The sequence below is a fragment of the Hemicordylus capensis genome, chromosome 3 (genome assembly GCF_027244095.1).
Source record: "Hemicordylus capensis ecotype Gifberg chromosome 3, rHemCap1.1.pri, whole genome shotgun sequence".
Lineage (NCBI taxonomy): Eukaryota > Metazoa > Chordata > Lepidosauria > Squamata > Cordylidae > Hemicordylus > Hemicordylus capensis.
In genome coordinates this window covers 17,449,940-17,476,570 of record NC_069659.1, presented here as the reverse complement: position 1 = coordinate 17,476,570, position 26,631 = coordinate 17,449,940, and the positions used below count along the sequence as shown (strand labels likewise).

At 46.3% G+C, this 26,631-nt stretch overlaps 1 protein-coding gene across 7 annotated transcripts in view; it reads left to right on the top strand.

Annotated features, from left to right (window-relative positions):
- NOX4 (NADPH oxidase 4) overlaps positions 1-26,631 on the top strand; it is a 184,471-nt gene that overhangs the window by 24,471 nt on the left and 133,369 nt on the right. For 6 of the 7 annotated variants that reach the window (XM_053309412.1, XM_053309410.1, XM_053309409.1 and 3 more), the window contains 4 exons: positions 2,106-2,203; positions 7,115-7,142; positions 10,737-10,809; positions 15,189-15,269. In XM_053309412.1, the coding sequence (XP_053165387.1) occupies positions 2,106-2,203; positions 7,115-7,142; positions 10,737-10,809; positions 15,189-15,269 (280 nt within the window). The remainder of the gene's footprint in view (positions 1-2,105; positions 2,204-7,114; positions 7,143-10,736; positions 10,810-15,188; positions 15,270-26,631) is intronic. The other variant, XM_053309411.1, reaches the window with a different exon arrangement.

The window sequence follows — 26,631 nt, the reverse complement described above, 5'->3', positions numbered from 1 at the left end:
CCCTAAACAGCTTGGGCCCTGGGTATTTAAGAGAATGTCTTCTTCGCTATGAACCACACTGCCCATTGAGATCATCTGGAGAGGTTTGTCTGCAGTTGCCACCGGCTCGTCTGGTGGGCTACTCAAGGACGGGCTTTCTCCATTGCTGCCCCGAGGCTTTGGAACACACTTCCTGCTGAAATAAGAGCCTCCTCATCTCTTGCAACTTTTAAAAAGGCAATCAAGACACATTTGTTCACCCAGGCTTTTAATTAGATACTGTTTTAATAGTTTGATGATTTTTAATAGTTTTAACCTTCTTAAATTTTAAATTGTTGTAATGTTTAAACCTTTTAATTTGTTGTTTTTATTGTTTTGTTGTAAACGGCCCAGAGACTTGCTTTTGGGAAGGTATACAAATATGAATGAATGAATGAATGAATATTTGTTCACCCAGGCTTTTAATTAGATTTATATTTTTAATACTTTTAATGTTGGGTTTAAAATGATTTTAATGTTGACAGGATTTTATTTAATTAATTGATTGATTGATTGATTGGTTAACATATTTTTATACCGCCCAAAACTTGAGTCTCTGGGTGGTTCACAATCAAACAAAATAAATGACAGCAGAAAAAGTTAAAACATTGCCAGCAATTTGAAATTTTAAAACCGTCTTAAAACAATTAAAACAGTGAGGGGCTTCACACAACATGTGTGAAGCGCCTGTTGGGGTTCTGTGGGGAGAGCGGGCTTAGCAGAGCTGGCAGAGGCTGCAGGGATCAGGGGACGTACATCCCCTGGAAATTCCAGGATGCCCCGCGCCTGGAGAGACCACCCACCTCAAATCCCCTACAGGCTTGAAAAAGTTCAGGAGAAAATCCCTAGTATGCAGTACTGTGACAATGATGTCTGGATTCTCTTGTCAAAAGCAAGTAAACAAAAGATGGTGACCTCAGAGAAAAGGACTTGTGTGGCTACAATGTAAAAGAACAATTTTGTTTGTTGTGATAACAAATTGTTTTCTGATAACAAATTGGTTTTTTTATTGTTATGTTTTATTGCGAGCCCCTCCAGAGAACAGTTTTTTGGTTTGTTTATTTAAAAAAATAACCAAGGATGAACTTTTATAAAATCTCTTTGCCTGGTTGCCTGGAGCTGGTACCGATTGAACTCACCCTAGGTGAGCAACAAACAGCTTTTGCAGATTTCCACAATGGTGTGCTGATTGCTAGCACAATTGTTGGAGTATTGAACTGAAAACAGTAATGCGCTACTGGATAGTATCTTTATCAGCAATTAAAAAGGCATACTTTAAGAAGCGTGTAAGAATGGGTATTTGGAGACAGATTTTGCAATGGATTGGAAGCAAATAAGCAGTATGAAATGGAGTAGAGTGTCCAATTAAAATATTTGCCGACACACACTGTAAAATGTGTTTGTGCTGTCTCCCTCTGTGTTAAAAAAAAAAAAAAAAGATAGACTCTTAAGTCAGCAAATTTGATTCTGTGCATTTTGGGCGTAATTGGGAGCCTGGTTTCTCTCCTGCTACTGGGATTCAATTAGTTTGGTATTGCTAGGAAGAAAATATCACCATATTACTGTTGTGAATGTGGTCAGTTCTTATCTCACATACACTTGGAGAGGAGAGCTGGTCTTGTGGTAACAAGCATGACTTGTTCCTTTAGCTAAGCAGGGTCTGCCCTAGTTGCATATAAATAGGAGATGATGTGTGAGCACTGTAAGATATTCCCCTTAGGGGATGGAGCCACTCTGGGAAGAGCATCTAGGTTCCAAGTTCCCTCCCTGGCAGCATCTCTAAGATGGGGCTGAGAGAGACTCCTGCCTGCAACCTTGGAGAACCCACTGCCAGTCTGTGTAGACAATACTGAGCTAGATGGACCATGGGTCTGACTCAATATAAGGCAGCTTCCTATGTTCAGCCTTGCATAGAAATGGCACAGACCTACAGAGCATAGGGTGGCTTCCCTTCAGCCAAGTGAGTCACTTGCACTGGTTCGCAAATGCAAATTCATGAAAGTGAAAGATGTTACACAGATGAGTGCTTTGGAGATCAAATCTTTGGAATATATGGTGAATTTTCTGAATGTCTCCTCTGTTTTTAGTGATTCACGTCGCTGCTCATCTGGTGAATGCTTTGAACTTCTCTGTGAACTACAGCGAAGAGTTTCTTGCACTCAATGCAGCCAGCTACCATGGCGAGGTGAGCAAGCAGATCTTCTTCTTTCTCCCTGCAAATGGCTGCCTCTTGCTCAAGTGGCTCGGCTACTGCAATGCCATCCAGACCACAGTGATGAAGGCTTTATGGGATCTGCCTAGGTGGGGCTGAGCAGGGCAATGGAGAGTAGTTAAGTGTGCCTTCTAGGCCCATTTCAGGATGCCCGATCTCCAGGATGCTTTACAGTTAAGCTTCAGGCAATAGAAAGCGATTCTGCTAAAAAAATAGATTTCATTCTTGGCCAATAGGACTTTGGAGGCCGAACTAGCTGTGATGTGAGAGATGTATGAAAGATGCATGTTGCAAAGTCTTTCTGTTTTCTGAAATGCAGCCACTAGCCTGGCAATTTGTCTTGGGGCCATGGTATGGGCGGAAGGAAGATGTACCTTCTTGGAATCTGTCCTCCATCAATTTGCTCACTTGGGAACGTATTCCACCATCCCCACCCTGTACCATACAACTTGCAGAATCCCTGTGTATTGGATATAATTCCTGAAAGATTCCAGGATGCACACTCCATTCAAACAGGATGCTGAGTGTCCTGTTGGGCCTCTCCCCTGTTCTTCATGGACTGAAAGTGTTCCCTACAACAGCACTGCCCTGCAACTGCACATCACAGGGGAAGTTCAGCAATGGTGGGCAAAGCAACTTTTCAGGGGAACTAATTTGCTCTTCAAAAGCATCTGATGGAGCCCCCTCCCCCACCAATTCCAAAGAACACCAGGGTTCCTGAGAACCCACTTTGAAAACCTTATGCTAATAGGCCAGAGCAAGTTAGGTTAGAGGTTCTCAAACTGGGATCCCCAGATGTTGTTGTACTCCAATGCCCATAATCTGTAGCCACAGTGGCCTTTGGCCATTGTGGATGAGGATTAAGGGAGTTGAAGTCCAACAACATCTGGGGACCAGTGTTCTCTCTAATTTTTTCTGTGTGCAGTTTTCATCTGTGTGCAGAATGAGTTTTGTTCTGGGCGGCCGTATCAAGGCAGTGTGCACACATTTATTCAGAATGGGGCCTTCCTGAATCAACCTGAGTGGGATCTAAAATTAATTGAGCAGACCTCAGAAAATGTGTGAGTGCACACACGTGCGCATGCCTTAGAGGGAACAGTGCCGGGGACCCAGGTTTGAGAACCCCTTGGTTAGGTGATATTGGCTGATCTCTGAACAAGTGTTTAGAGATCAGGCTTACTTGCTCGCTTTGACCCCAAAGAGACCTGCTTGTCCTCTCCCCCACAAGAGCCAAGACTGGCACTGAGAACAGAGGGCGGCAGCATACAGACACGATGAATATTTATATATTGCTTTTCAACAAAAGTTCCCAAAGCGGTTTACCATAGATATAAACAAACAAACAAACAAACAGACAAAGATGGATCGCTGCACCCAAAGGGCTCACAATCTAAAAAAGAAATATAAGGTAGACGCCAGCAGCCGCCACTGGAGGGGTGTTGTGTCGGGGTTGGATAGGGCCAGTTGCTCTCCCCCTGATAAGAGAATCACCACTTTTAAAAGGTGCCTCTTTGCTCAGTAAGCATGGACAAATATAAGGCTGCCCAATGGAATTTGTGGATCTGTGTATATATATCAAAGAGTGCTGATCCAAATAGTCTTATTTTTGCACATTTGGTGAAAATAAGAATGTCACAAGGAGTTTAGGGCTAGAACACAACAGGGCTTTTTCAGGGATGGGGATGAATTTCTCAAAGTTCCAGGGGTTTTGCTTACTGGAAATGCTTGACTAACAAGCAGAAAGTTGCCAGTTCGAATCCCTGCTGCTGCTATATCAGGCAGCAGCAATATAGGAAGATTCTGAAAGGCATCATCTCATACTGTGCGGGAGGAGGCAATATTAAACCCCTCCTGTATTCTACCAAAGAAAACCACAGGGCTCTGTGGATGCCAGGAGTCGAAATCGGCTTGACGGCACACATTTTACCTTTATCGGAAACATGTTTCACTTTTCTTTTCTTTTATTACTTAATGCCAAACTTGCTTCAGTGGTGGCAGCTGCAGCAGGAATAGCAGTAGTAATATAGTCAATCCTTCCTGCCAGCTATTTTTTAAAAACATCATGATAAAATCATGATGCTGCATCACTTCTTGTACATTCCAGTTTTTAAGAGATGGTGGCTGGCACAAGCCAGCTCCCAGCAGGACCTACAGCCCTTTCAGTACAGCTGTCACCGTTACCTGCAGAGGTGCAATGTAAAGTAACTAAGAGCAGAAAGAAAAAAAAGACAACCATGTTGCCAGCTCCAGTAACCAGTTGCCTGAAATGGTGAGAAATTGGCTCTTGCCCCTGAAAACCTCCAGATTTGCACAAAGGGGGCCCTTTTGGATCAGCACTCATTTCAAGACCTGAAAGAGGTTCAGGGCATAATCTTACTTCAGATTCAAGGAGGAGGCAGACACAGGCCGACATCCTAAAATGTCCCCGCATTAAGGGTGAAGATGCTAATGTGTGGGTGGAAGGATTTTGGCCAATCTCCCCTTCCCCTGGAAGTGTTCTGTGCAGTATGCAGGGTGCTTCTGGGGGAAAGGGAGGTTGACAGGGGCGGAACCACCATTGAGCGAATGGATTCAAAGCACCCTGGCCGCCACCTCTCAGGGGCCACGCCTCATACACCAAACACGCTCCCGCATCTGATGTCTGACACAGGGCGCGTGGCTAACCACTCCCTGCATTTGATGTAAGATGCTGATGCAGGAGGTCGGGCTAGGGGGGCCACGGCGGTGGGATGAGCCCTGTCTGCCACTGGCCTCCCTCCACGCCTGGAGATTGGCAAAAATCCCACCCCACCACCGTGTGCAGGTGCCCACCCTCCTGAAATGGGAATGCTGTCACTGCACGAGTGCTTTCCTTGGCTGCACATGCACCACTCTAGTCAGGATGTCAGCCACAGTTCTTGTTGAAGAACTTGTAAACAATTATTTAGAAATTAAACAATCAACAGACATGATTGCATTAGCCAATAAGTTGAAATGTTGGTGATGCAATGGGCATATTAACTCCTCAACCCTCAACAAAAAGACCCTTTATTGCGAATAATTTCTTTATACCCCTTATACCTTTTATAGCCAATAAATTTCATAAGGTCATCCTTCGCCATCCGCGAGGGTTCTGTTCTGGCAAAACCCCACGGTTGGCAAATTCGTGGTTGGCGAGCCATTGAAATGAATGGGAAATGGGGTTAGGGGAACCGAGATATCAAAAAGACCGCCCTCCCAGGAAAAAAATAGGCAGAAGTCTATTGACTTTTGAGTCACCCAGAAGAATGAGCAGATTGGATCTCTGGAAATTTTCTGAACCCCACAAAATCACTCAAAGGCACTTTAAATCACGAGGAGTGGACAAAGGTCAGCAAGGAGCAGCAAGAGTCAGAAAGAGGAAAGAGGAATGAGTGGACTGAATCGCTGAACCCTCCAAAATCACTACCCCCCCCACCGCAAAACCATTAAAAAAACCTCACCAACTGCAGATACTCGGGTCACAGTTGGTGAGACCAGACACAATTTCCTGTTTGCGGATACTCAGAACTGCAGCTGGTAAAACTGCAGTTGGTGAGGGAAGACTGTAATGATGAACAGTAAATTGTGAGGCTGTAAACAACTGAGACATTTGTGTATCTGTATATTCCTCTCTTCTCTAACAAACACTACTGTATCTAACCACTCCTTCCTGTCAGCCCTGAGATGTGCTTGACTACCACACACAACTCCTGACCAGTACTTGAAAAGACTTGGGACACTGAGGCAGACAACTATTATGATGACAACTATTTATAGTGCACTTTTTCAACAGTTCTCAAAGTGCTTTGCATGGAAATAATAGTAATAACTAGCTCAACCCGTGCCAAGCATCTGCGCCCTAGGACTTGATTGCTCCCCTCACCCCTACCACAGCCCCCTCACCCCGGAGACCTCCCCCCACCCTCACCTGAGCCCCACTCCTGCTCTTCCTCCTCCTCTACACACACACACACACACACACACACACACACACACACACACACACACACAAACACAAACTTCATTGCCATGTCCCTCCAAACTACCCCGTGCTGGATTGCTCCCCTCACTCCCTGCCACAGCCCACTCACCCCAAAGACCTCCCTACCCTCACTGGAGCCCTGCTCCTGCTCCTCCTCCACCCCCCACAATCCATACCCCCCAACCCCCCATAAACCTTCTCTCTCTTTCTCCCACCACCCATCCAGGTAGCCTGCTCCCCCCCGCATCCCATCCCAAGGGGACAAAGATGGCAGGCTAGCTTTCTCCATGGCATGCTAGTTTTCTGTTTTCGCTCCTCCTCCACAGTCACGCTTGGGGCTCGGCTTCCTAGGATGTGCTCGCTCTCCACTCACTCTCTTGTCTCTACCCAGCGCACTTTTGCCACCTCAACATCCTGAGCCGCCCACCCGGGCTCCGTCATTTCCTCCCTTCCCTTTCTCCTGTAGTTGCAGGCAGGGTGGGGAGTCAGGATAGCCCCCTCTTACCCTCAGAGCCAGAGAGACAGACGGCAGTTGACACAGCAGCATTTTCAGGCTCCTCTGCTCTCCTCAGCGGGATTGGTTGTGGCTGCTGTGAGGGCGGGGTGTGCAGTGTACCACATAAGCCTTTTATCTAGATCTAGATCTAAATCTAGACCTAGGTATGGTTCCATGTCCCCAAATGGCTCTCAATCTAAAAAGAAATACAAGGCCACTGGGGAGATGCTGTCCTCGGGTTGGAGAGGGTCAGTTGTTCTTCCCTTGCTAAATATAAGAGAATCACCACTTTAAAAGTACACAAGCACTCCATCTACAGAACTATCATGCTGGCTAAAATAATGGATTCATGGTATCCCTGGCTAAGCTTTCTAAATGATTCATGCTCTCTGTGTCTGCTTTCTAGGATCCCAGGAAGCTCCTTTTTGCTACGGGTAAGTCAGCAATATTTTCAGCAGGATTTTGTTGTCTCAGCTACCATTTAAAAAACAGACATTGATACTTATGTTGGAGGGACTTGGCAGTACTCCCCTGTGAAGAAATAACACAACTCTCTCTTGAAACTGACAGCTATTTCATATCAAAAAGGTTTCTTTTGTTTTAAAAATGAATACCCCATTTTTTCATTTAAAAATACTTATGGTTTCCAGCCTATGTTAGGCCTTTTTGTGCATGCCTGGTGTGGATTGAGGAACCCACTCTGCATCCCACAAAACAATCCAAAGTTCAAGTGGAGTGAAGTGGAATGGGATCCTTCCATTCTGTCTGAAAATGTTCCTAACTTGGCTCTGTTAGGAACATAGGGAGCTGCCATATCCTGAGTCAGACCCTTGGTCCATCTAGCTCAGTATTGCCTACATGGACTGGCAGCAGCTTCTCTAAGGTCAGAGGCAGGAGTCTCTCCCAGCCCTATCTGGAGATGGGGAACTTGGAACCTCCTGCATGCAGAACCCTTTCCTTGGAGCATGCATGCAGATGTTCTTCCCAGAGTAGCCCCATTCTCTAAGGGGAATATTTCAGAGTGCTCACACATGTCATCTCCCATTCAAATGCAAACCAGGCTGGACCCTGCTTAGCAAAGGGGACAATTCATGCTTGCTAACACAAGAGCACCTCTCCTCCCAAGCTTGCTGTTCATCCCTCCTCTAGGCATCTGCTTATGTAGGCCAGGGGTACCTGACAGAGGCGTAACTATAGGGGGGGCAGGGGGGCACGTGCCCCGGGCGCCATCTTTTCTGGTCACGTGGGGGGCACCGCCATGACCAATTTATTATTATTATTATTATTTTATTTTTTGTTAATACAAATGTTTCCTGCTCAGTGCAGCAGTGCTGCAGCAGTCAAGGGAGCGCGTCGGTGCCCCCTTCCCCACGAGTGGTCCCTTCCGCGCCGCCTGCGCCCCCCCGCATTGCTTTGCTGGTGCCTGGCGGCCAGTCAGTGGCCTGGCTTGGCAGCGGCGGCGGACGCTTGTGAGGAAAAACCTAAGTATAATGTAGTATGTGGGGGGGGGGCGGTGGGGCGCAGTGGGGGGGCGCCATTTCAGTGCTTGCCCCGGGCGCCGATTTCCCTAGTTACACCTCTGGTACCTGACCTTGGGTCTCCAGATGTTGCTGGACTGCCACTCCCATCAGCCCCAGAAGTGAAGACCATCTCAGCAGATGATGAAGAGTTAAGCGCATATGGAGAAAGTCATTCCCTACAGTATGTAAATGGAAATATCCCATAGAGCAGGGGTGGCCAGCCTTGGATCCCCAGATACTGGATTGCAACTCCCATTGTTCCCAGCCACAATGGGATGATGTAGTCCAGCAACATCTGGGGACCCAAGGATGGGAACCCCAGATGTAGGCAAAAATGTGCGAAGCAAACATTAAGAACATAAGAAAAGCCTTCCAGTCCAAAGGCCCATTTAATCCAGGTTCCTGTTTCAAACCATGATCTACCAGATACTTCTAGGAAGCCCACAAACATAATAAGAAGGCCATCACCTTCGCCCATAGTTGCTTCCCTAGAAATCTAGGTGATTGTCAACACTAATTCCTATGATTTCAATGGAACCTTTTTCAACCTATATTGTCATGGATATTCCATGTGCCCGTGCTTTTTGAAGATAGGGCTGTTCTGCAAATGTGGTTGTGTTAAAAAAAAAACCCCAAAAACCTCTTTAGCTTCTCCATGCAAATCCACTGCATTGGCGACATTTAAGTTTTCTCCAAGCTCAGAGCTTTCAAGCTGAAAGCCATGAATCAATTTGTGTTCATCCAGAGGTGGAAAATTCATGAGTCATGCATCGTCGCTTTGCTTCCCCCGCCCCCATCTTGGTATTTTTTCATTTCTTGGGCCACCAACTTTGATAACGAAATGCCAGTCATTTTCCACCTGTCACACCTGGATGTGGATTTGAGCCCCTCGCTTTAAGTGCTGATCAGTAGGCAGTCACTTCTGGTCCGTGTTGCTGTGTTATGCAGGTTGATTCCGATGCCTTTCCCATTTCACAATGAAAGGTCTTCATTGGTGAACTGCATGTGATGAGCTTGAATTTGGTTTTTCCCTGACCGGAGTTGAGTTGTTTGTTTCCAGAGAGGGTTTTGTCTCTCTTTCCTCTCCTAAATCCCGGAAGCAGTGTTCAAAATAAAAAGTTTTGATTAATGATCCACTGCATCAAAGGTTAGTGTAGTGCGGTAGTTAAGCCGGTGATCTGTGAGCTGGCAGGCCATGAATACACTGAGCCCTTTCTCAAGTTTAGTGAGAAAGGACTTGAGGGGGCGCGGGGAGGAAGGCTGCTAACGCTTACCTCCATGCAGATGATCCCATGTTACTCCCTGGATGGGCAGATCACCCACCCAGACAATCACTGGCCCTGCCCTCAGAATGTGCCACGGGAGTGTGCAGTGCATTATGGGTATCCCGGCAGCACCGGCACTGCACATGAGCACAGAAATGTGGTTAAGGGAGGGAGTGCTCCCTTTACCTCCTTTAAGAGGGTCGCTGCATCGGTGGGGGGTTTCGATGCACTGCCAGCAGCTGTGCAGCTTCCGGTGGCTCTTATGAACAGCCAAGACCGGGCTTGGCTTCCTTAACCTGGTTTTGGCTGATCGTCAAGACAGCCTCACTGAGTAGCTTTGGGAAGACTGCTGTCTTTCCGACTCAGCCTTCTCTCGGCAATATGGGGATAGCAAGGGCCAACTAGGGATGTGCCCGAACCACAGTTCAAATCGTGGTTTGAGCTTATTTTGGGAAATTTGAATGGGAACTTTAAGAAAAAGGAGAGCAGGTCCTTACCTGCTCCCTGCTGCCACATTCAGCTTCCTGCTGGGAAGACCTTGGAGCTGAGGAAGACCTTAGGGGCAGCACGCATCCCAATAACCCCCGTGTGGTGTCAGCACACACGTGGCATCCACACATGTACGGGCACGTATTTGCGTGGTCAGCATGTGCATCCTGACACCACATGGGGGTTATTGGGATGCACGCTGCCCCAGCAGGAAGCGGAATGGGGCAGCAGGGAGCAGGTAAGGACCTGCTCTCCTTTTTCTTAACATTCCCTTTTCAGTTTCCCCAAATGTGCTCAAACCATGCTTTGAACCGCAGTCCATGCACATCACTAGGGCCAAACAAGCATGTGTAATCTGACAGCACATTTTTAGCTTGAATGGCTGCTTCAAGAGGAGCGGTTAAGAGCAGAAGAAAGGTGGGTAGGAGGAAGAAGCACCAAACCATTACCCTGCTCCAGAAGTGTTGCTTTGGGGGAAAATTTTCTTGAAACCTTTCCCATTCAAATTCTCCCCCTCATTTGCATAATATTTGCATTAATTTCCCCCCCTTTAAAATATGTTTTCTAGTTGGGATGATATGATACTGGTGTACTTAGCACAATATTTTGATTTTAATATTGTAGTGTGATTTTTATGGAATTTTATCGTATTTTGACTTTTGAAAACTGCCTTGGGATGCGTTTTATGAAAGGCAGTATAAAATTGAACAATAAAATGAATAAATCTGCAATCAGTGTCCTTCCCCCCACCCAGTTCCTGGCTTAACTGGTGTTCTTATGGTGCTGGTGTTATTCCTGATGTCTACCGCTTCTACTTATGCCATTAGGTAAGATTTAACCTCATCAACTGTGAACATTCCCTCTTGAGTGATCTTATAACTGGTTCAAAAATTCCAAATCTTCCCCCGGTGTGCACCCTGTTTATTCCCAGGGATGCATTCACATGGAGAAAGTAACATGGAAGAAAAGGAAGGAAATAGACAAAGGAGAGAAATCAGCAACTTTAATATTTAATCAGTGTCATACCTGTATAGAACAAATTTTACCTATAAAGCCCTTAATGGCTTGGGTCCAGGCTATTTAAGAGAGCGCCTCTTTTGCCATAAACCCTGCCGCCTGTTATGAACTGCTGGAAAGGTCCAGTTGCAGTTGCCACCAACTTGTTTGGTGGCGACCCAGGACCGGGTCTTCTCTGTGGCTGCCCCAGGGCTTTGGAATATGCTCCCTGCTGAAATAAGAGCATCTCCTTCTCTGTTTGTTTTCAGCAACATCCTCTAGACTCTCCTGTTCTCGCAGACCTTTAATTAGAATTAATGTTGATAATTTTAATATTTTTAAAAAATAACTTTAATGCTATTTTTATTGTGTCATGTATTTTAATCTGTGTTGACTTCTAAATATTTTAAATTTTGTACACTGCCTAGAGATGCACATATTAGGCGGTATAAAAATATGATAGATAGATACAGGGGCGTAGCAAGGTTGGAGGGGGCCCAGAGACAAGATTTTAAAATGGGCCCCTCGCTGATATACACACACAAACAAACTTCACAATATATAGTGCACTCACACTCGCATCCCCATTATGAATACGGTGAATATCTAGTTCACATTGAATCTAGTTTTTTTACTCTCTGCTCCTGCCGATCTCCAAGAGACTCAACATAATTCATAGGGGGTGCAATATGAGCGGGTGGGGAGTCGTGTGATGTGCCTCTGGGGGGGCCCTTGAGGCAGTGGGGCCCCAAGACGACTGCCTCCCCTTGCCTAATGGTAGTTACGCCCCTGGATAGATAGATGGATAGATAGATAGATACAGTAGATCCAGATGCTATTATTTGATTCTATGCAAAAAAAGCATGATAGAATAGTTTTAATGCATTCAGTTAATATCATAGATTCAACTCTTTGCAAGATCTCAGCTCCTTTTGCAAGTTCATCAAGGAAAAATGGCATTCTCAGTAGACCAGCTCTAAGGTCTTGCAAGCAGATCCTGCAGGAGAATTGTAGCTGAGCATTTACAAATTAGAGCAAGGAAGATTTAAATCTATAATTTAGTCTTAAGGGAGGATAATTCATTCATTCATTCATTGATATAGTGGGTCTGGGTAGGCAGTAGTGGAGGATTACTGTAGAATCAAAGGGAAAGAGTTGTGGTATGCAAGGACAAGGCAGTGGAGTGGAAATAGATATTAATGAAATAGATATTATGCACAGAAAGGCAAGTGCAGACTGCTTTTTCAGTGCTCTTGCTGCTGGCTGGTTTTTTTTAGCCCCGCCTCTACTCCAGGACTGGAATACAAGTAATGAAAGCCCCATTCAAAATCTGGCCTGGAACAAGGAATGGATTAACCAAAAAACACCACAATTACAAACTTTGGGTGAAAACCCAAGGATTGATTTCTGTGCATTTCCCCAACTCTTTTCCAGTCAGTGTAATACTTCAAATGTGCACATTCTTTAAAGCTATTTCTGTGATGGCCATTGATGGATGGCATTTGTGTTTTGGAAAGGATTCTGACCCTCCCTGTTTCCTGCAAGTACTTGACTGGTCCTTGTAGTCACCTGACTGAGGAGCATCATTTTGTGGCGAGGAGAGTAGGCACCCTGCTTTTGCCCCACTGCATGTTTAAAGCTTAGACTGCCCCCACACTTAGGCCCTCATTTTTGCGATTCTTCCTTCATTAAAAGAGGAGCAAAGTTGTATGAATCAATCTCACTAGGTGGCCCTGCACAGAACATCTGCACCCTAGTTCTCCTTCTCTCACCCCTACCTGGACAACCTGGCTCCATGACCTGCCTTTCCCCACTCCCCCCTTCTTAAGCTGCCCCTTGCCATCTGAGATGGCAGCGGAGGTGATGAAACCTTCCCCACTCCCCCTCCACAACTCTCTCTCTCGCTCTCCCCCCACAACTCTCTCTCTGTCTCTCACGTCCCCCCACAATTCTCTGAGCCGGGTCTTATGATCAGTGAGACCCGGTTTGCGAAGCTGAGTGGGGAGAGCGGGCTAAGCCCGCTCTCCCCGCACACAAGCAAGCGGGAGCCCTGGGTGGCCGGATCGGCCACTCACACGATTGCCAGCTCCATGATGGAGCTGGCGGGGTTGGGGAGTTCGGGAGCAGTGTGGGCCCTGGAAGCTCCAGTATGCCCTGCATGAGTGCGCAGGGCATACTGGGGAGACCCCTGGAGCCGGGATGCAGCTTTTTGCCTCCTCTCTGGGGGTCTATTCATGAGTAACCGCAGCGCGAAGCCGTGCCATGGCTACTCACGATTTAAAAAAAAAGGGTTTGCAGAGCGCTCGCTCCGCAAACCCGGTTTAAAGGGAGGGGTACTTCGGCGGGTTAACCGCCTGGGAGCCACCGGGCTCGCCCGCAAGCCCGGTGGCTCCCACGATAAGGCAAAATCGGGCTAGGCTCCCCATGCCTGATTTTTCCTGATCGTGGGAATAACCCCTCTGTCTCTCTTTCTCCCCCACAACTCTTTCTCCCCACAAATCTCTCTCTCTACCCCAACACCTTCTCTCTCACGCCTGCTACAACACACACACGCTCTCTCCCATGCCTCAGCCTCCCCCCACCCCTCCCCTTCCTAGGGAGAGAGGCATTGTGGCGGCCTAGGTCAGCTCCTACCGCTGGGCTCCGTTGTGTCGCCCTGCCGAGTCTCCTCATGAGGAGGATGGCCAATTTGGGTGGGAGAGCATACTGAGGGCCGGTCTCCGTCACTCTGCCGAGTCTCCTCACGAGGAGTACAGCTGAGCTGGAGCTTCCTTTCTGGCCTCCATGGACGGCCTTTGGTGCACTCTTCCGTCCCAGCCGTCCTCCTTGGGAGGAGGCTTGGCAGGGCGATGGAGGCCGCTGCTCAATGTCTTTTCTTCTTTCTTCCTTGTTGCCGCAGTGCTGCCTCCTCCTTGGCGTTCGGCCCTTCCTCCTCCTCCTCCTCCTCCTCTTCCTCCTCCTCAGCAGCTGCCCTTCCGTCTGCTGCACAGCCCTAATCTGTGCCTTCTCTCTCCTCTGGACAACTCTTACACGATGTGCCATGTACCATGGGATGTGTGACATATGTCCTAAGGCTTTTAAATATATAGATGTGCTCCAAGGTCAGACACAGAATGCCTGGTTCACGCAATGCCTTATGCATTTGGTATGGAGGAAACTGCTTGGAGTCTTGTGTGTGTGTGTGTGTGTGTGTGTGTGTGTGTGTGTGTGTGTGCGCGCGCGCGCGTGCCAAACAAGGCACAATTGGCTCTGGTTCCCAGCAGCCCTTGTTGCTCCTCTGTCTCTCATCCCACCCCGCCCTGGCATTAACAAGATCTGTGTTGCCTCCAGGCTGTACATGGGAGTATTAATGACATTGTATACAAAGGTGGGGGCTCGATGGCACAACTTTACCTTTACTTTAGTACTCAAAAATAATACTGGGGTAGGCAAACCTGGTCCTCCAGATGCTGTTGAACTACAACTCCCATCTTCCCCAGCCACAATAAATGGTGGTGGTGGTGATGCTGGGGGCTGTAGTCCAAAAACAGCTGGAGGGCCAAGTTTGCCCATCCCTGCGATAGGATGTCAGTAACCCACTCTAATCGGGATTATTACTGATATACTAAAGTATTATTTTTTTAGCTTTGAACCCATCTTTAGAGACAATATTATTAAAACTCCATGTATAATTGGAGTGTGTGTGTGTGTGTATGTATGTGTGTGTGTGTGTGTATATATATATACACACACACACACACACACACACATATACATACACACACACACACACACAGAGTATATGGTTCTTTGGATTCTTGTTGCATTTTAATTGTGTATTGTGAATCCATTAGATACACTCTTTTTCCATTTCTGCCTGCAGGCTGGCCATTCGTCAGGCTGGCCAGCCTGCTCAGCTGTACCTGATGAATGGCCAACCTGCAGGCATCACAGCCCCTGTTAATGCTAGGTTGGAGTGGGATGGGACAACTCTTGTCGTCTCCTCTTTCCACTTTGTTCCTTGCACAATAAATTGTGCAAACGTGAGCATAATCAACTCTGTTCTTAGATAGCAAAACATCTGTTTACTTGGCTCGGGTGTGTTTTTTAAGAATGAATCCAGATTTAGTTTAGTAGCTACTAAAAAAATCTGGCCTGCTCAGCACCAGTCACGTGAACAATACGAAACCCTTTGATGGTCTGGTATTTCACTGCTCTTTGTTCTTTGCAGGGTTTCTAATTATGACATCTTCTGGTATACCCACAACCTCTTTTTTGTGTTCTACTTGCTGCTGATGCTGCATGTTTCTGGGTAAGTCATATTTCCTGTTGATGAATCACAGCCAAAAAGGGATGCCATAAAAATGGTAGCACAGCACTTACCTACTGGCTTAGATATATGAGGGCTGGGCAGACGAAAGCAAACCTCTGGAGCTGCAAGTTGCTCTCAGAGGTTTCAAGAGAGTGAGCCCAAATTTAGGACTACGTCAATGTTAATGTGAAAGGCAGTGGGGTGTTGGGTTGTAAGATCATGTGGCCAAATATGTTGTTGGTTTGAATGAGCCGATTACTCTGGAATTTGAGGGAAGACTGAGGGAATTTGAGGGAAGAATTTGAGGTCATTCACACAATCAAAAACTGTGCTCTACCCGGGTTTGGGAACTCTGTGTGTGCCCAATTTTTGGTTGTGTGGAAGCAGGCTAGGAGGAAAATCTGGGAAGACATGATTATGTGGAAGCAAGGTAGGAGGAAAAGCTACCCAGGTTTAGCTCCTACCGTGCTTCTACACAGCTGAAAATTGGGAGCACACACAACTCCCAAACCCAGGTAGAACACAGTTTGGGGCATCCTGGAATGGGGCATCCTGGAACTTCTGGGGGCAACATGGCCCCTGATCTCCGCAGCCCCCGGCAGCTCCATGATGGAGCCAGTAGCCATGTGGGAGGCTGATCTGGCTGCCCAACTACGAGCGTCTGTTCATCTGCGGAGAGAGCGGGCTGAGCCCCCTCTCCCCGCAAGCCCAACAGAAGCTCTTATCACTGATCGCGAGAAGAGCTTCTGTATGTTCATAGATGGTTACAGCAGAACCTGTTCCTTGCATATCTTGTAGGGTTAAAAAAACTCCCAGGGATTTAGACCTGAAAGTACTTCATAGTTAGAGAGGCTATTCCCACGATCAAAGGAAAGTGGCCTAAGAGAGACACTGGAGAGGAGAGCTGGTCTTGTGGTAGCAAGCATGACTTGTCCCCATAGCTAAGCAGGGTCCACCCTGGTTGCATATGAAAGGGAGACCAAAAGTGTGAGCACTGTAAGATAATCCCCCTCAGGTGATGGAGCTGCTCTGGGAAGAGCAGAAGGTTTCAAGTTCCCTCCCCGACAGCATCTCCAAGATAGGGCTGAGAGAGATTCCTGCCTGCAACCTTGGAGAAGCTGCTGCCAGTCTATGAAGACAATACTGAGCTAGATGGACCAATGGTCTGACTCCGTATATGGCAGCTTCCTATGTTCCTATGACACATTTGTTCATGCACACTTTTAGTTAAATACTGAAGCTATTCCCATGATCACTGGACAGCGGGCTTAGCCTGCTTTCCAGTGGTCATGGGAACCACCGGGCTCGCAGGCAATCCCAGTGCTTCCAAGGCGGCTAGCCCGCCTAAACCACCCTCCCCTAAGATGAGGTCAACTCGAGCGGGCACTCTGTTAACCTCATTTTGTTGCTCGTGTTTCACTGCTGCCCCTGATCTATGCAGCCCCCGCTGGCTCCGTGATGGAGCCGGCAGTTGTGTGGGCAGCCAATCCGGCCACCCAGGGCTGCACTTTGATCGTCTGCGGCTAAGCCCACTCTCCCCACAGACCCGGCAGAAGCTCTTCTCACAAATCATAAGGAGAGTTCCCTAGTCTTTTTAAATTAGGATTGTCCCCTTTGCCTAAGCAGGGTCCACCCTGGTTTACATTTGGATGGAAGACTACGAAGCTATTCATATGACCAGGAGAAATTGGGTGAAGGGCAACTAGCCCGATTTCTCCTGGTTCATCTGCAGCCATGGGAGCCATGTGGCTCCCGGCAGCAAACCACCTAAAGTACCCCTCCCCTTAAACAAGGTGAGCGGAGCTAACCCCATCTGGTTGCTCGTGTGCTGCTGCGGTGCAGCTCTGAGTTGCGGCAACACATGAAGAGAACCCCACCGGGAGACTGCAAAACAACCTCCTGGGCTTGGGGGGTCTCTCCAGGATGCCCTGTGCACTCATGCGGGGCATCCTGGGATTCTCAGGGACCTCGCAGCCCCCGCCGGAGCCGGCAGCCGTGTGGGTGGCCCATCTGGCCACCCAGCTATGAGCAGCTGCTCCTCTGCAGGGAGAGCGGGCTAAGCCCACTCTCCCCACAGAACACCGTCAGGCACTTCACACATGTTGTGTGTGTGAGCACTGTAAGATATTCCCCTCAGGAGATGAGGCTGCTCTGGGAGGAGCAGAAGGTTTCATGTTCCCTCCCTGGCCTTCAAGTTCTTCTCCAAGATAGGGCTGAGAGAGATTCCTGCCTTGGAGAAGCTGCTGACAGTCTGTGAAGACAATACTGAGCTAGATACATCAATGTTGTTCTGACTCATTATATGGCAGCTTCCTAGGTTCCTTTGTACTAATATAGCTGTAATTAGATTAGCCCTATTCAGAGTTTACAGATGTCTGTAGTTAATGGCTCCCTTCAGACACAATGGCAAAACTCAAGTAGGTTAGGCCGAGAAAGAAGTGACTGGCCCAGAGTCACCCAGCTAGTCTCATGGCTGAATGGGGATTTGAACTCGGGTCTCCCCGGTCCTAGTCCAGCGCTCTAACCACTACACCATGCTGGCTCCCAGATGATTTAGATCTGCCTGTCCTGTTTTGGGTTACACTCTCCCTGAAAGATCAGGTACATAGTTTGGGAGTGCTCCTAGATCCAAAACTCTCTGTGTTTTCTCAGGTTGAGGCAGTGACCAGAAGTGCTTTTTAATAGCTTCGGCTGATACTTTAGCTAGGCCCATTTCTGTAAGTAAATGACCTTAAAACAGTGGTACATATGCTGGTAACCTCCAGGCTCAACTACTATAATGCACTCTGTGTGGGGCTGCCTTTGTATGTAGTCCAGAAATTACAATTGGTACAGAATGCAGCAACCAGACTGGTCTCTGGGACAACTGAAGGGAACGTATAACAACAGTTTTGAAAGAACTTCACTGGCTGCCGATATGTTTCCAAGCGAAATACAAAGTGCTGGTTATTACCTATAAAGCCCTCAACAGCTTGAGTCCAGGGTACTTAAGAGAAAGCCTTCTTTCTCATGAAAGAAGAATTAGGGATGTGTGAAACGTTTCGGATACAAAACGTTTTGTACCCAAAACAGCCTGTTTCGGGTGTTTTGTAGACAAAACAAAACACCCATTTTCCAGATCCAAAAGTTTTGTATACAAAACAAAACGCCCCTACAAAACGTTTTGTTGTTTCGGACTTCCATTTTGTGGTGATCTCTGAGTCAGTCTCCATTTTGTGTTTGACATCTCTTTGAATTTCCCACCCTTCCAGCCTTCTGATTAGTGACCTAAATCATGGGCTGACCTGCTGACAATTCCCTCCTAGTTCCCCATTGGCTCTTTTGCTTCTTCCCACTCTTTACTGACCCCACATTGGACAGGGGGAGGGTTGCTAACCCATGGGGTGCTGGGTTCTGCTGTTTCTGTGGTGTTCTGAGTGTAGATTCTCTGGTAGCATATGAGAGTGGATTCTTGTTTTTCACTGAAAATCTCATATGCTACCAGAGAATCTACAATGAACACCTCGGAAACAACAAAACCCAGTACCCCACAGGCTTGTGGGTATGGGGGTGGTTAGCACCCTATGTGCACTACACAACCCCTCGCCCCCCCAAGTGGAATTATGGGGCTGCTGAAACCTCAATTATTCCCTGTGCGAGAAATCTTAAAGACACGTAAACTTCAACAAACCACAAAAGATCAGCCCTTTGCCCAATTCCTTTGAAATAATTCTGGACGTTTCCTTGCCCCCATTGGGCACTACCACCCACCACACTCTGCTCTGGGTCATCCCTTTGCCCTTGATTTGAAGCGATACATTTGCTGGAATCCCCATTATTCCCTATGGGAAAATTCTTAAAGATGTGTAAACTTTAAAAAAAATCACAAAAAAATTCAGCCCTTTGCCTAATTCCTTTGACATTTGCGTGGTAGCTTCCACCCATTGGACACTACCACCACCACCCACTCTTTTTGCCCTGGGACCCTTTTTAAAAATCCAAATCGATTCGGATTCGGAAAATTTGGCTAGAAAACAAAACAGGGCTGATTCGGACTCAGAAAATTTGGGTACAAAACAAAACGGGGATGTTTCAATTTGGATACAAATCGAAACAAGAAAATTCCAAAATGCACACCCCTAAGAAGAATGCCATCTATTAAGATATTCTGGGGAGGTACGCTTATGCTTGCCATTGGATTGTTTGCTGGCTGCTCGGAACCGGGTCTTCTCTGTGGCTTCCCCGGGGCTTTGGAATATATTCCCTGTCAAAATAAGAGTATCTCCATCTCTGATTGCTTTTTAAAAGACCCTCGCAACACACCTATTTGCTCAGGCTTTCAGCTGAAATTTTTTTAATACTGTTTGTTTTTATCCCATTACATTGTTTTAACTTCTTTATTTTGTGAAATTGCTTTGTCTTTAGTCTGTTTCATATTAGCTGTGTTTTAAATTGTGTACACCGCCTAGAGATACACATATCAGGCGGTATATAAATATGATAATAAACAAACAAACTGGAACATGATTTCCATTGGATGAGGCTTCAGCATTTTGAACAGCTCTTTATCCCTCCTATGAGCTAGATGGACGCAGAGTAAAGTATTATTTACTAGCTGACCTGGTTCAGAGCATCTGCGTCTCTAGTCCTCCCTGTCTCCCCCCCCCCCCCGCCTTCAGCCCCAGTCCGTTCTCTCCCTCCCAGTCTGCTTTCCCTTCCCTCCTCATCCGCTGGCTTTATCCACTGACCGGCGCCCGGCGCTTTTCTTCCCCACCCGCAGGCCTGGCCTGTGCTTTCCCTCCCCGGCCGGCCTGGCGTGCGCTTTCTCTCTCTGCCTGCCAGCCCGGCGGTGGCGCTTTCCCTTGCTGTTCACGGCAGCTGGTGGCATACCGTAGCTATCTGGCAGCTGCTTGCAAACTCTCGTGAGAGTTGCCACACATTGGATTAGCCACAGGTATGCCTTAGAGAATTAAATATATAGATTATGGAGCAGAATAAAGTATGCAAAAGGAGCAGGATAAAGTATGCAAAATGAGGCAGATATATTTAATTTGCGTGATGTTTGCCATTTTAAAAAATATTATTTTCCCCATAAATTATAGATAACCGTGCCTTAGGTAATTAGTGTAAATATGCCTGGTTTCTTTTTGACCTCTTGTTTGCCTTCCTCCTTGACATCTTTTAGGCTGTTGAGAAATTCCTTTCAGCCTGCCCACCTTGGCTATGCATTCCAGCACCTTTCATTGTCTTTGTGGTTCTCCTCTGGGTCTTCTAAAGCTGGAGTGCAACCTGTAATAACCCCAAGTGCCATGTCATCAAGTCTGCTGTTGCAGCGATTGAAAAATAAAAGTGCAATGGGTGATTAATGTCTGGTACAAAGTCTGAATTGGTGTCTTTTCAGCATGTAGCTAGCTAACTGGCAAGCCCCCAAACACATGTTCTCAACTGATGACTCAGCAAAAGTTGGGCTTTTGAGAACCTCTGGGGCTACCTCCTCAGCTGGTGTTAATCACCCTCATTCTGTTTGTTGGATGGAGTGCTGCCAGTTTGCACTGCCTCGAGAAATGGCCTGGACATTGGTGTTTGAATCATCAGTAGAACAAGAGCCAGATGGGCAAAAACATTTCCTAAGAAGTCTTCATCTATGCTGGCTTTTGATCTAGTCCAGAAATGCTAGAAGAAAATGGACCTCAAGGGAGAGGCAAAGGAGCAATAAATGAACTCATGATAAAATCTGGATACAGGGCAAGTTCATGAGCATATTTTTTCCTCCAGTGATGTGAATTGATCTCTTCATTCAGTTCTGGTTAGGTAATACATAGCTCAACACGTGTCCAAGCCATGGGACAAACTGAGTTTGGAAATCCTTTTCAGTCGGTGTTGCATGTGATTCTGTGTGTGTTCAGATGAGACTTTCAAAGAAATAACATCTATCTAATTCTCCTGAACATAGCAATTGCTAATCCCATATGTGGCAGCTCTCACAAGAGTTTGCAAGCAGCTGCCTGGGGGATAAAGATGGGGATGGGGAGACAATGGTGGTAGCAGCCGGTCAGCTGGAGGCAGGAGGCGACGGCAGGCGGCCCGCCCACTGGGAGGAGGTGGCAGGACGACCTGGCCTGGCTGGCAGGAGGAGGCGGCGGGCCTGTTCGGCTGCTGGGAGCAAGAGGTGGCGGCAGGCCTGCCCGGCCACCAGGAGGAGGAGGCAGCCACTACCAGGAGTGGGTGGGAGCCAGAAAGCGTGGGTGGTGGAGAAGTGGGCCGGATGGATGGCCCACCAGAAAGTGCGCGGGGTGGTGGTGGGAGAAGCGGGCAGGGTGGGTGGGAGAGGAAACGGGCTGTCCGGCCCGCCAGAAACTGCAGCGGGGGGAGCAGCGGGCAGGGGGGAAAGCGGCCGGTTGTCCAGAAAGTCGGGCATGCCAGCATGGGGCAGGAGCAGCGGTGGGGGTGGGCCGACTGGAGGCACAGATGCTCTGTGCCTGGCCCAACTAGTTTTATTTAAATGTTGTTTGAACTGTTTTTATCATGCCTCTAAATATAAAAACTTTCAGAATGACTAATGACAAAATTGAAGAACAAAAACATAAAAGCACCTAGAAATGTGCGCAAAATGAATTTTTCAACTTGTTTCAAATTTGAATCGGGTTCCAAAAATTTGTTTCGAAATAGAATCAATTCAAATCTGATCTGAACATTCAATTTGAATTTGATTTGATTTGAATTGACCCTGTTTTGGCACTTTCGTTAACCAATCAGCAAGCCTGAATGGTTTTTAAAAGGTGCCAAATGGCTCTTGAGTTGAATTTGAATCGAATTTTGAAAATTTGATTTGAATTTGAATCAAATTGCCCTTTCTAGAGATGATTCAATTCAAATCTGAATCACTTGAATCAACCAGATTTGAGTCTAATTGATTCAAATATGAATTGATTTGCACATCCCTAAGCATTTCCATAATAATTATACCAACAACAATATCAACCAGCAGCAATAAAATGTAAACCTCATCCATTAAATACCAGGGACATTGAAACTGTCTCCCCCTGCCCCTAAAGTCAGCAGAGTAGGCACCATCCCTGTGACTCTGGGTGGAGCATTTCAGCATGAGAACCCTGTCTTTGGAGAGGCCAAGGGCCTGAGCTCCAAGGTGAGGGGAACCTGGAGCAGGTTCTATGATGAAGATCTTAGATATTAAGTATCAAATCCATATCAGGGTCTTTTAAAAGGGTATTGACATGTCTCTGTCCAGAATAGGAATGTTTCACCTTATTCACTGCTTTTCAATTCTTAATTATTTAATTTGATTGAATAATATATCGCCCTTCCTAAAGTGGCTGTGGGTTACACTAAAATCAAAAGTACGTTAACAACTAAAATATTTTAAAAAGCAATTAAAAGCAGATTAAAATTACAATTAACACAAAATATCAGGCTAAAAAAAAAGTCTTTGAAGCTCTCCTGATGGCCTCCAAGGAAGACAGTCCTCTTGTATCCACAGGGAGCTTGTTCCACAACCTAGGGGTGACAACAGAGAAAGTTCGATCCGAGGTTGCCACCAGATGAATTGATGGCACCTGAAGACGGACTCCTCCTAATGATCTCAATGAGCAGTCGAGATCCTGTAGAGAAAGGAGCTCTGTAAGGTAACCTGGACCTTGGACTTTAAAGGTAGTAACTAGCACTTTGTACTTTGCCCAGAAACATATTGTCAGCCAGGGCAACTGTTGAATTACGGGCTTAATGTGGTCTCTCCGGGATACCTCAGAGACCAATCTGCCTGCTGCATTTTATACTATCAGAAGTTTCTGAACTATGTGCAAAGACAGCCCCACATAGAACAAATTGCAGTAGTCCAACCTGGTGGTTACCAGCTGGTGTACTGCAGTTTTCAGGTCATGAAAACAGCGTTACTCCTGAGGAATCCTGGGCAGTGAATTTTCTGAAATGGCTAATGTTCCACTAACATTTTTTTCTGTGGAAAATGTTCACTGCCCCCTCTTCTACTAAAGATAACAGGTCAAATAACACAAATTAGATCACAGTCTGTTAAGACATTGGGAAAATTTACTAAGTTACATTTTCTGTGGGAAGGGAAAAAATATATATTGCAAAAGAGGGGGAAACTTGCATAGAAAAAGTTTCCAGTTAAAATTTTTTCCAGAATACTCGCATTGCTGGGCTTTCTTGAAAGCATCTTCAATCAGTTATGATGGACACAGTTTCCTGAGAGACAGCCTGTACTCCTATTGTGTGCTGTTGCACTGGAGTGTTGGGTGTATTCTTGGCTGAGGATATTCTTTATACAACACATAGTTAAGGTGTGGAATTCACATGTGGTGATGGTCAGTGCCCTAGATGGATTTAAAGGGGAATGAGATAAATTCATGGAGGACAGATCTATCAGTGGCTCCTAGTCATAAGAACAGCCCTGCTGGATCAGGCCCAAGGCCTATCTAGTCCTGCATCCTGTTTCACCCAGTGGCCCATCCAATGCCTCCAGGAAGCCCAGAGGCAAGAGGTGAGGGCATGCCCTCTCTCCTGCTGTTGTTCCTCTGCAACTGGTATTGAGTGGCATCTTGCCTCTGAGGCTGGAGGTGGCCTAATCCATCAGACTAGTAGCCATTGATAGGCCACTCCTCCATGGATTTATCTAAATCCTTCTAAAAGCCATCCAGGAAGTTGGTTGTTGTCACATCTTGATGCCAAGAATTCCACAGGTTAATTATGTGTTGTGTGAAAAGGTACTTATTTTTGTTGTTCCTAAATTTCTTGGAAGTTGCATGGGATGACCTTTAGTTCTAGTGTTATGAGAGAGGGAGAGGGTCTTGATGGATATATAATGTGAGCTGGTCTGGGTGAGGAGAGCTGGTCTTGTGGTAGCAAGCCTGAATTCTCCCCTCTGCTAAGCAGTGTCCAACCTGATTTGCATTTGAATGGGAGGATACAAATGTAAGCACTGCAAGATATTCCGTTTAGGGGATGGGGCTGCTCTTGGAAGAGCATAATGTTCCACGTCCCCTCCCTGGCATCTCCAGATAGGACTGAGAGAGACTGCTTCCTGTAATCTTGGAGAAGCTGCTGCTAGTCTGTGTAGACAATATTGAGCTAGATGGACGAATAGTCTGACTCGGTATAAGGCAGCTTCCTATGTTCCTACGTACCTCCCTCCCAGGTTCAGAGGCAAGATGCCACTGAATCTCAGTTGCAGGGGAGCAACAGTGGGAAAGGCAACAGTCTTGCCTTCATGCCCAGATGCATCTGACCAGTCACTGCAAGAAGCAGGATATGGTACTCAGTGGACTTATGGCCTGGACTAGGAGAGCTCTGCTTAGATTAGGGGTTCCCAGTCTTGGGTCTCCAGATGTGGTTGGACCTTTGGCCCCACATTAAGACCAAAGGGAATTGTAGTCCAACAACATCTGTGCACCCAAGGTTGGGAACTTGACTTAGCCTCAGTTCAAGCAGAGTGTCCAGCATAGCCAGTGTCCTGTGTGACTGTATAACTTGTTCCGGAAGCCATTGCACCCTAGAACTTGCCCTAGAATTATTATTATTATTATTTCTTGTTTACACAGTCAGACAGGTGTTATTGACAGGTTTGTTTTATCCAGACATCGAGTCCTTCCCAAGGACCTGAGATGGCTGAATTTTATTGTCAGTTGTTATAGATATCGTCGCAGAATATAGGCTGTTCCCAGTAAAGCTGCTTTTTGTAATTGGCTGATGATTTCTGTGGCCCCTGTGGTGTTGAGGTGCTCTTCAAGGTCTTTTGGAACTGCACCCAGGGCGCCAATGACCACTGGGATTATTTTGGTCTTTTTCTGCCACAACCTTTCAATTTCAATTTGTAGATCTTTGTATTTGGTGATTTTTTCTATTTCTTTTTCTTCTATTCTGCTATCCCCTGGTATTGCTGTGTCGATTATTTTGATTTGTTTTTCTTTCTTCTCGACTATAGTGATATCTGGTGTATTGTGTGGCAGATGTTTGTCTGTTTGTAGTCGGAAGTCCCATAATATTTTTACATCTTCATTTTCTACCACTTTTTCAATTTTATGGTCCCACCAATTCTTGGCTACAGGTAGCTTGTATTTTTTGCAGATGTTCCAGTGTGTCATCCCTGCTACCTTGTCATGCCTTTGTTTGTAGTCAGTCTGTGCGATCTTTTTACAACAGCTGATTAGGTGGTCCACTGTTTCATCTGCTTCTTTACAAAGGCGGCACTTGCTGTTTGTTGTTGACTTTTCAACTTTTGTTCTTATTGCATTTGTTCTTAGTGCCTGTTCTTGTGCAGCCAGTATTAAACCCTCTGTTTCTTTCTTCAGGTTGCCATTCTTAAGCCATTGCCAGGTCTTGGTGATGTCTGATTTCCCACTTATATTGTGCAAATATTGACCATGCAGTGGTTTCTTTTTCCATTTTTCTGCTTGGTTCTTGACTTGCTCTTTCTTGTAGGCCTGCTTTGTTTCATTGGTGTTTAATAGTTTCTTGTTATTGACCATTTTAAGTGCATCTTCTTCACTGCCCTTTATATATTCCTCAAGACCTCTTTTCTCCTCCTCTACTGTTTGATGGACTTGCAGCATTCCTCTTCCACCTGAGCTGTGAGGGAGGTATAGCCTATCTACATCACTGTGGGGGTGCAGAGCATGATTGATGGTCATTATTTTCCTGGTCTTACGATCTAGCGCCTCTAGCTCTGCCTGGGTCCAGTCTATTATTCCTGCAGTGTATCTGATAACAGGTATTTGATAACAGCCCAGGTGTTTATGGCTTGTATGGTGTTCCCGCCATTGAGTTTGGACTTGAGGATTTTTCTATCTCTCCTGATGTATTCACTTCTAATTTTTCTTTTTACTTCAGTGTGTGCAATGTTATTAGCCTTATTATTATTATTATTATTAGCAGCAGTAAGATAATAATAATAAAAGCAACAACACCACCAACAACAATAATAAACCACTTTATTTGTTAGTTGCCCCATAACAAATTGACAACATTTTGGGGATCCTCAGCAGATGTTTCGATGTGGGAAGGGTTGTTTGCAGAGAGCCAGCATCGTGTCTGCATTGTGCTGATTCAATGTTTTTTTAAAAAATAGGAAAAAGTCAGAACACAGATTGCCATCATCCATATTCTGTCAGTGTGATTATTCAGACGCTTACATTTAGGCACCTTCCTGACCTTAGAGGACAAATATTGTTTATATGAAGATGTCGGATGTTGATCTCCATTTGAGATTGATGGGTTGGGATACATTGATCATGCTACTATTCCTTGGCTTTTAAGGTACAGTCTCTTAAAACAGGGATGAATAATGTGGCACTACTGCTGTTGTCAAGTGCCTTGTGAGTTTCTAACATTGCAATAATAGACTGTATAT